The sequence below is a fragment of the Pollachius pollachius genome (assembly GCF_949987615.1).
Source record: "Pollachius pollachius genome assembly, chromosome: 13".
Classification (NCBI taxonomy): Eukaryota; Metazoa; Chordata; class Actinopteri; order Gadiformes; family Gadidae; genus Pollachius; species Pollachius pollachius.
This window is the reverse complement of record NC_136946.1, coordinates 16031136-16041595: the sequence shown is the minus strand read 5'-3', so window position 1 is coordinate 16041595 and position 10460 is coordinate 16031136. Positions and strand designations below refer to the sequence as shown.

At 43.9% G+C, this 10460-nt stretch overlaps 1 protein-coding gene across 1 annotated transcript in view; it reads right to left on the bottom strand.

The window, feature by feature from the left end:
- Positions 1-10460, bottom strand: part of arhgef2a (Rho guanine nucleotide exchange factor (GEF) 2a) — a 22271-nt gene continuing 11811 nt past the window's right edge. Inside the window, exons 14-23 of the mRNA XM_079749266.1 lie at positions 10275-10453; positions 9513-9580; positions 8954-9142; positions 8450-8548; positions 8270-8319; positions 8020-8055; positions 7858-7908; positions 7410-7718; positions 4818-4974; positions 1-3968 (exon numbers count right to left, since the gene is read on the bottom strand). Coding sequence (XP_079605392.1) covers positions 3898-3968; positions 4818-4974; positions 7410-7718; positions 7858-7908; positions 8020-8055; positions 8270-8319; positions 8450-8548; positions 8954-9142; positions 9513-9580; positions 10275-10453 — 1209 coding nt within the window. The 3' untranslated portion in view covers positions 1-3897. The remainder of the gene's footprint in view (positions 3969-4817; positions 4975-7409; positions 7719-7857; positions 7909-8019; positions 8056-8269; positions 8320-8449; positions 8549-8953; positions 9143-9512; positions 9581-10274; positions 10454-10460) is intronic.

The following is a 10460-nucleotide window of genomic DNA, read 5'->3' as shown; positions in this document are numbered from 1 at the left end:
TAAAGTATGCCAAGCAGTGGCCAAAGTATAGCCAGGCAGTCATTATAAAAACGCTTTTCAGATCTCATTGCCCAGCCGGCAGCATTGAAAACAATTTTTTTGACAAAAGTTATCGCTGATGTACAAGTTCAATGAGGTAACCATTATGACAAATTATGACTATTAGTAGATTCTGGTGATGCAGCACCATAACAAGCCAGGTAGTGATGACCACACAAGGTTTTTGTAATTTCCAAGAAACAAAGGAAGTTTGACTTATCAGCAAACATCCACATCTCACACAGACACAAAGATAGATACTTGGAATTTAACAAAACTTGACTCTTTATTTTGCATCAGTGATCACATTTTTTCACTTAGTTACCTTGTATATTATTGCAAAAGAAAATAATCGAAGACAACCCTTTTATTGTCAAGTTAGAAGCGGAGCTACACTGAGCACAAAAGCTAAGCGTGGCGTAGCTTTTTGATCATTAGTGGCGCGTCTGGGGCAAAAGGAGCAAAACGTGTGTGTTCACTGTCATTATTAGACCTTTTTGCTTATGTTATATGACAAAAAAAGTCAGTGGCGTAGCATCATGGTGATAGGCCCCGGTGCAATTCTTTTTTGGGGGGGGGGGGGGGGGCACGGGTTGCACCGTCGATATTTACGCCACTGAACAAAGTCTTGATTAAACTATGTATTAATTGTATGATATTTATTAACACATTTGCAAATTGGCTAGGGAGGTGCCACCATTGTAATACTAGTCTCACCAGCAGTGATCGGGTTGCACCGCAAACAGAATAAAATAACTTGAAGTCATCCCAGTCAACCCAAATGTCTGCGTCCATCTCCTTCCTCCTTAAATCAGATTAAGAGCGCTGTGTTTACACGACGCAGTCACCGGTCCAAAGCGAGAGGGGGAGGCCTGTGCTTGCGTAGTAGCCTACATTTAGCTTGTTGCTTATCTACTACGGCCGGCCAAAATACATCATTTCAAGCTTCGGCTAATCATTTGATTTAATTATTATTTGAATGTTTGGATACATTTTTTTAAACTCCTTATGGCCACGACGACGCGAAAACCATCCCTGCTGCGGCCAGGGGCGCTGCCTGGCGGGGAAAAGTGGTACTGATTCTAAGGGCCCAGCCTAACGCAGCACGGCCCACGGCCCGCGGATGGCAATTAATAATATCATATATTATTGCCTTTTTTTTTTTTTTTTGAAATGTCTTGAAATGTTTTTTGTTTTGAAAAAACAGTCGATAGATGTTGGGGGGGGGGGCCCAAAATTAGAATCTTTCATAGGGCCCAAAATTCCTGGCAGCGCCCCTGGCTGAGGCCAACGCAATGCTGTTGGCTCAGTGTAGCAGGGCACAGCATGTGACCCCAGGCACCCGCACGTAACCGCATGTAACAGCGTCTAACAGTGTGTAACAGCATGCAACAGCATAAGCTATCACTGAATGTAAAGGAGTATATAAATATACATATAAAGCATCATTTTTCTTTGTGCTAGAGTTTCTAGCTTTAGCCAAAACAAAACGGTCCAATATCATAGCCTATATAAGAACACACATTTGAAAGCGTGATTATGTCATCCATGAATCAAAAAAGTTGTACTTGATAGCGAACACAATAAATATATTTCTTATCGGAATGAACTATGTGGCATATATAGCAGCAATAGCAGTAGGCACTACGTAGGTCTTTAAAACATCTGCATGGAAATCGACAGAAACTTTAAATAAATGAAACTCCTACTTCATTAGTATGTGTGTTTAATGGCTCATTATATTGCAAAGTATGTTTCACATTTAAATTGCTTGTCCGGTTGTGGTCATGTAATCCCTATTGATCGACAGGACCCATATTCACATTGACTTAGCCTGCACTATCAATATTGAGCTGGTTGTCAGGGAAAGTCGCCTATCCTCTTGATTAAAGCACTTGATTAAAAATACTTCCAAATCTACATGTTGGGCATTTGGCATTAAATAAATTTCCCACATGTTCAACTAAAACAAAACAGCATTCTTTAATCAATATATTTTAATTGGTTTTACGATTATTTGTGTTGAGGCTATAGTAGGTACGATGTGTAGAGATTCCCCCAAAAATTCCCCTCACTGCATCCTTATTCAATTCAAATATAGCTTGCAAATATTAGCTTCAGCAACTTCAATGTTTATGAGCTTAAATATACTAAATAACATGCAAATTCATGCAAAACTTCTACATGACTACTTATATAAAAAATATATTTTCATTTTGTTTTCTTATGAGCCCTCATCGTTACATAAGCATACTCTGCACACTGACAAGCATCACGTACATTGTTTAGTTACAAAAAAAAAGAGGTTTCAGCCGACACCAACACCTTTCTTTGTGATTAGAAGAGCTCGAAGGCCAGCCAGTTAATAAAGTTAGTCAGGAGCTAAGCGTTTTACTGGCGTCAATGTTTCAGATTTGATGATTTCCAAACTGTAACGCTATTGGTTTACATTCACGTTTTGAGGATGCATACATAACAGTAAAATGTCATGTCCTCAATAAAATAGGAATAATTCACCCTAATATAAATGTGTATAAATTATGGCTTCAACCATGACATCACAGCTCTACGTTTCCAGATGTGAATGGGAATCAAAATGGACACCCTTTTCCCTTTTCAATTGGTCAATGCAGAAGACCTAGAGCCTGCCTCCGGGCTATGTGGGGGTGGACCCGGGGGCACTGCTCCCTCACGCAGGGCGTTTGGGGTTTCAGGTCAATAGAAATCGTAGATATCTACAAATCACACCCATTTTTGCTAAAAAAAATGATAATATTTGCTAAATGTAGAATATTTTGAACGGTTCAAGAGTAGGTGCGGGGATTTTAGAATATTACATTGTTGGGCGAATTATATCTTAAAGACAGAACACAGCTGTTTATGTTTGTGCAAAGTACTACCGTTTTCATTGCAAAATCATACAGAATATTTGGTTTATCTTAAAGGTCCAGTCTGTAGAATTTAGTGGCATCTAGCTGAAAGGACATGGCAGAATAGGAAGCACAACATTCCTAAGTATGGTTTGATTAGTGTATAATCCCAATAAAATGAGGATTGTTGTGCTGTCGTTACCTTAGATTCAGTCCTTTATATCTACATGGGGAGCAGGTCCTCTTCCAAAGAGAGCGCCATGTTGAACCGCCATGGTCCTACAGAAGCAGGACAAACTGCTCTAGATGTTCTGAAGAAATGTGTTCATGCTAAGAGTTGTACATCTATCAAAGATCCTCTTCACTGACATTTGCATACCCGATGCAGTTGTAGCTAATTACATCATTTAAGAAGTAACTACTGGCGCATTACACAATACAGGCCAGTACAGGACACCTAATACAGGCCAGAAAAAGACACCTTATACAGGCCAGTACAGGAAACCTTCCACAATACAGGCCAGTACAGGACACCAAAGTCATTGGAAAGGGAAGGATGGGGGGGATTCAGTTGGTTACAATCTGCAACCTCACCACTAGAGGCCACCTCACTTTTACACACTGGACCTTTAAGTATGTTTCAGATATCAACAAAAGTGTTACCCTTATTCACCCTTTCATTGATTAGATGCACAAAAAAGTACAAAGCATTAGCAACAGCATAAAAACCTTTACTAGCAATACCTCCCTTGTAACCACACATACTCATTAGACCAGAGACGCCTGGAAGTATCAACCCAAAATGAAGACACATACACATTACACAACCTAGAAAATACTGCACAAATAACTCCACCTGTGCAGATCATGAAACCTCATACTTCAGTCAGAAGAGGAGCTCCTTCAGGGCTGCATCTCTTTGGAACCCATTCTATTGTGCAGAGGACAGGATTAAGAATAGGGGCTTTCAGCCGTCTGGACGGGCTTTTTAACAGGCAGACATTTTGGGCAAGCGAATTTCTACTCCAATTTCAGTCTCTTCTGGAATATCCTGAAGATCTGAAAAACACATCAACTCATTTTATCATTGGTATTTCATCAGTGTAACGTTAATCTTTGTTCATTTATTGTTGATTCCTAGCACACTTCTAGTGTCTGTAGCTCATAGCTTAGATGTAAAGCAGCCAAACTGGATTGTTATTATTAGCATAACACAGCTGATTATATAATACTACCCTGAAGTCGCAATTGTTTCTGGAGAGATACAGAAAAAGAAAGAGGGAAAGAAAGATCAAGAACGTTTGATGTGTGCAATCCCAGGAAAGAATACGAAGCAACACTAATGCACAATGGGTAAATATTCAATGTGTACCGTGTGACTTCAGGAGACATGGTACACAGTGCCATGTCTCCAGTGCAACTGTTTAGAGCCAGTGCCTTCCTCCACAAAAATCAATGCCTTACATAAGATTGAATGGTTCTGTAAGTTCACACATTTTGTGTGTGTGTGTGTTTGTGTGTGTGTGTGTGTGTGTGTGTGTGTGTGTGTGTGTGTGTGTGTGTGTGTGTGTGTGTGTGTGTGTGTGTGTGTGTGTGTGTGTGTGTGTGTGTGTGTGTGTGTAGTATAATAGTATAATTCAGTAAGACTCCACGCTGTGATTTGACTGATAGTTCTCATGCATTCTGATCCGTAGCATTGGCCAGCAGTCAAACAAATAGATGAGAACCATGAGACTCAATCACAACACATTTTAATCAAACAAAGTGGAGCAGGCGATCACTGCTGATACGAGTAGTATTACAAATACCATGAGAAAAGTGTAAGAATATCCTCATTGATTAATTCAATAATAATAACGATAAGATGGAACATGTGTGTGTGTGTGAACACTGTGTGTGAACACTGACCTCTGGGGCTCTCAGAGCGGCCCGACGACCTCCTCTCATCGTCATCAGAGACCACCTCCTCCTCTGCATCACTACAGTCCTGCAGCTCGTCGAATGCGTCGTGGGGGTCTCGGCTGGAGTCCAGCTCGTCCGCTCTGGAAGTTTGCTTTGAGTGGAACTAATTCAGTCAACATAGAAGGAAATAGTTACGCTAAAATATTATTTTTATGTCCCACATGTTCCAAAATATAGTTGATATTCTAACTCTATTCAATGCCGCATAATAAAATACAGTTTATTACTCTAGTGTCCATACCCCCGACTAGGAAACCTATTTTCCAGAATATTCTAGAATTTAATAAAGAATGAAACGTGTCTCGTCTGGGAAACCCTGGAAATATCTGCAGTCAAAAACGTTGCATGCGTAAGACAGCTGGTCATTTTATACTTTATGCTTAGTTGTTGTTCTTTCACACACATTATCAACCGTTCCTGGTGGTACCCTCACCCAACAACAAGCGGGTGAATGTATGGAGCTTCCCGTAGGCACAGCTGAAGAAGTGCCCCGACCCAAGCTCCCTTACTTTGACACATGAAAGGATTTTATCCTCTGGGAGAGGGCAATGAAATCTTACTGGGGATTCACAGCTATCTATCAAACAAAAGCACCAGGTCTTGATGGATCATGTGCGACTCCCCAGCACCCACTAGCTACCTCCATGCACTCTCCAACACCGTTTTCTGCTGCTCTCCAGGCCCTGCAGACCAGATAGGAACGTGAGCCTGTCCAAAGTGAGCTGAAGAGCATCCTGAATGCAGCAGGCTGTCCTATCACTTAGCTCAATGCTCCGATTGAGGGAGAGGATGGAAAGGAGCTGGTCTGTGGCTACCATGAGGACAGGCTCCTGTACAAACGCACCCTCCAGGAAGGCTTCGTCATACATTGTTTGAACAAAGGAGGGCGTGCAGGAGGGTTCAGGATGCACCGACATCCTCAAAGAGCGGCCACACTGGCTGGAGGTGAAGGCGAGGGCAAAGAGCATCGCGCGCCAGGCCTCAGCATCTGATCAGGGATTCAGGGAAGGGGATCCCTAACAGAACTAACCCGACAACCATCATCTCAAGTAGGGAGGAAGGAACCTGTGAAGTCCCCGAAGGATCACATTTCAACCACACTGCCCTGACTGCAATGCTGAAGGCCTCTGACTGGGCTCCTGTCCCAGGCCGTGTGTTATGGTCTAATTAAAAGACAAAATGACTTCAGTGAACCCCTCTGCAGATCTTGTTCTGTTAAAGGTGCTATACTAAATTAATAATGAATCAATACTTAATTTACTTAAGTTACTTACTTACTAGCTTGAATGTATGCATCGTCAACTGTTAGGTAAGATAGAGGTTATAATTAATTGGGAGTCGTTTTATACTTACGGTTGTATCTACTGTCATAACAAATGGGTGGGTGCACCCTGATTATACATTTGAGACATTTCACCTCTCTTATTATGAATTTCTTGGTAAAGTTTGCGTGGGTCGTAGGCCAAGCTTTTCTGTTGCTAATTTCCCCCCCATAACAAATGATTTATATTATATAGGTTACACGTTATTGTGCATTTTATATGCACACATACTTAAAATAAGTAATTATTTTTTCTTTATACATTTATAAAAGAAAAATCGAAATACACTTTCTCCAGAGAGGGCTGCAACATAGTGCTCTCTATGGGCCAGCCGCCACTAGAAATGCACTTAAAAATGCATCTACTAAAAGGGCTTTGTAATACTTTCCCAAGTAGCACTGTTGCTGACTTAGGTTTGGCATTGCAAACTGGCAAACGTTCATTGTACTCTCTTGTGACTAGTTGGTTCAGGCATAAAGTACAAATTCTCAACAATTAAGGTAAATCATTTACCTTTGTTGTTTGGTTATGAAAGATTCTAATCCTTTGTCAACTATTACGAACCTTCCTGACATTGTTTGGTCGTAATAACTAATAGATCAATATTAAGTAGGGGTTTGACATAAGGGAATTGGGACTAGGACCTTGCAGTGCAGTAAATGTCTGCAGCGCTGTGGAAAGGATCAACTGGTCTTCAAGTACTCATTCCAGACCGCTGAGGACTCAGTGCCTTCCTGGTCCCGGAGCAGTCTTAGGAGTGATCCTAGTCAGAACATATCACCCATTCCAGTGTTCTGGGGGCACTAGCTGGAGTGAGGATTTTATAAAAATTAAGTCATTTTTAAGCAGCATGTCAATTGACTTCATATTTACTACGCAATGTTTGTTTTATGTCAAATTTCAAGGTAAGCCTTCATTACTTCAAACCAGAACAGCCGGGATGGGTTGAGGGGAAATTCAGGGAACCCTCGTCTCCATGTGTTCATACTGCTGACAAGCTAAAACTGTACACTTCTAAAGCCAATGCTTTTTAACCCTAACCCTATTTAAACGTACATACTCCACACTGATAGGGCGATACTTCACCCCCATATGTGAAATCAATAGACGCGTGAAAACCACACTAAAACAGAATAAAACCTGGCAAAAATTCCCATTGTAACCCAATGGTGGACTACCATAGTCCAGCCTTTGGAGAACCATCCATCGTCCCCACCTGCTGGGTGGACCCGGGGCCCTCCTGGAGGCCCCCCAGGCCGCGGACCTGCCTCTCCAGCTGGGCCCGGGCCTTCTCGCTGTCCCTCAGCCGGCCCTCGGCCCCCCGCAGACGGCCCAGCTCCTCCTGCAGCAGGCTGTGCTGCCTCTGCAGCAGGGCCAGCTCCCCTAGGGCCGAGCCTGCCCCGCTCTCCCCCGCGCCCCCCTCCCGCGACAGGGAGCGCCACAGCCGGCCGGCGTTGGAGCCCGCCCCAGGGCCCTCCTGCCACAGACACAGCTCCAGGATGGAGTCTTGTTTGATGACGGCCCCCTGGAGTACGGAGAGGGGCAAGGGAGCGCTTTAATGATAAGAGTTAAAACCTGTCATCTCTCTCTCTTTCTCTTTCCAAGAAAATCCACAAACTGTAGAAAACGGTTCACGCTTGGATTTGTGATCGCAGAGAACCCACCTGAAGAGCGTGAAGATAGGCACTGAGGTTCATGAGCCGATGGCAGATCTCCTGGAAGAGAGGAACAGGGGAGGCTTTGAACGCACCACACTCAACCCTCCAGATAACCCTCGACACGACGACTGTCTTTAAATCACATCTTTAAAGCCTTGACCACTTTACCTCACTCCGTGGCTTGTCTCGATTCTGCTTATGATCCTGCAAAAGAAGCGAAAAATATGAATGTAGCTTCAACTAAAATTGAGGATTCAAAGCACAGTTGAGTATTCAATGCCACGGGTAAAACACCGTACAGTAAAAACCTTTAATGTGTAACTTTGAGGTTCAAAAGTAAACATAATAAATACAAATAAATAAATAAAAAGGAACGCAAAGGATTGCAGGACAGAAAGCTGAACAGCCATGTACCAACCTTCACCGCGGAGGAATCATTCTCCCCATTGGCCATCATCTCCTGACCATCTGAGCATGGGAAAAGACTTCAGTCACTCAGAGCCCTTTTTACTCCTAATCATTAAGGTGTGGCGTGGATTAGGCTGCTCCACATCTCATTCTTTACGTCATCAGACGGGACCACAACACATGAACGTACTGATGACGTGGGCTCCGATGTGATGGTGAGGGCAGTCGGTCACGTAGGAGAGGGGGATGTCCAGACTGACCCCCAGCAGCAGCTCGCTCAGCATGTCCACTAGGGGGCGACGTGACACCAGAGGTGAGACAACCGAAGGTAACAGAAGAGCCTGTGTCCCTCCCAGACCAGCGCTCCCCAACCCCCCCCAGGCGGTCGTGGGCCCGAAAATAAATGATTATGTCATAGTTTATAACTTAGGCTATGTGAGTCATGTTATTTCCTCCAAGACAGGGTTTATTTAAGTCTCAGGTGACTTTTCTTGCGTTTCTCTCAATTGTATGATTCAATATTTTTGCAGTGTTGAAGGGAGCCTGAGACTTGCCCTAAAAATAGCGGAATAAAATTGACTGCCCGTCATCAAAATTTCTTCACGAAAACGCCGGTCCTCGGAGCAGTGAAGGCCGTGAACCCCTGGCCCGGACCCCTGGAGCTGAGATGTCCCCCGGCCCCTTGCGTGCGTACCCTCTGCGATGGAGTCCAGCAGCAGCTTCTCAGCGCGCGGCGCCTGCGCCGTGTTGGCCCTGAACAGGTTGCGCGTGTTGATGGGCAGCGGGACCTCGCAGGCCCCCGTCACCTCGGCTAGGTCGGAGAACAGGGTGACGCGCTCCTGCAGCAGCTCCACCACCTCCCGATCCTTCTGCTGGATGTCCGCTGAGAGGGCCCAACCGCAGACATGGAGGGGAGAAAGGGAACGCCGATTCTTGTTAACATACACCAAAGCCTTTTCGCGGTGCGTGTGGTGATGCAACTACTCGTTTGTAAATACAGGGAGATCCTGCCATCTACTGGCGATTTGTCGCATAACGACAAACTTGCTTCTAGAAATCTTGGTGAACTTTTTATAGGGGTGATGTGTCAACTTTCAACCACTGCAACTTTAAAGCCAATTTGATTAAAAAGATTCGACTGTGGATGTAGATTAATCAAACTGTATTTCGTGAGTTAAATCAAAGACAATGCATATATTACATGTTTTACATATACAGTATGCGTGGTACATTTTTAGCTTGTGATTTCTGACCTTTGATTCTTCTCAGAAGAGCCTTGTCCTCAGTCTCAATGAGTGGGAACTCCTCTCGTGAAGGGCAGCTGTGAAGGAACACATACGGAAGGGTGCTTACTCCAAGACGGCCTTCATCGTTGTTATGAGGCCTAGGCCGTATCACCTCAAAGTGATCAACAAACACATGATAAGGAAATCGATGCAAGAGTCGGACAGAAACACCGCCTGCCTGCACACAATGCAAAGCAATCCAAGACGAGACAGATCTCACGGTCCAGCGGGGTTGGTGAGCAGGGGCGTTTCTAGGTTTCTGAAATATCCGGGGCTTAGGCCAGAGGGAAAGGGAAAATGCGTGCATTGCGCACTGCAAATTTTTTTGTATGCTTTATTGCGCATGCACATTTTTTCATAATGCTTTACATAAATATATCCATTCAAGTTATTTCAGAGTAAAATTAATACAAGTGAGACAGACCTTACAGACCTTATATGTATATGTATGTATATATATATATATATATACATATGACTGGAGATAGGATAGGTTAATTCACTTGAGGTGGTAAACAGTCTGGTGTGAGAAAAACACTGAATGGAAACCACCTGTCAATTCAAGGTGTGTGAAGCCAACAGTTACCAATGGAGAGCGAGGCGATGTTTTTGGGTTGTTTATTTTGAAAATGTGGCGCTCTTCCACTCTTATATGCTCTCTCCCTTGACAGCTCTCCAACATGACCCCTACAACCTTTAAAGCCGAAGACAGAGGGAGAATGCACCCACTTGGTGACCGCGTGGTGGATCTCCCGCTTCCAGATGTGTTTATCTTCCCTGGAGGCGCAGTGCAGCTCGTACATCTCCGCAGGGGAGGAGCCGCTGATCAGGAACATGCCCCTCTCCTGGTTGGCGATGTCCCGTATGATGAGCCCGTGAAGGGAGAGCACGGCAGACTTGTCCTTATCCTGAAGA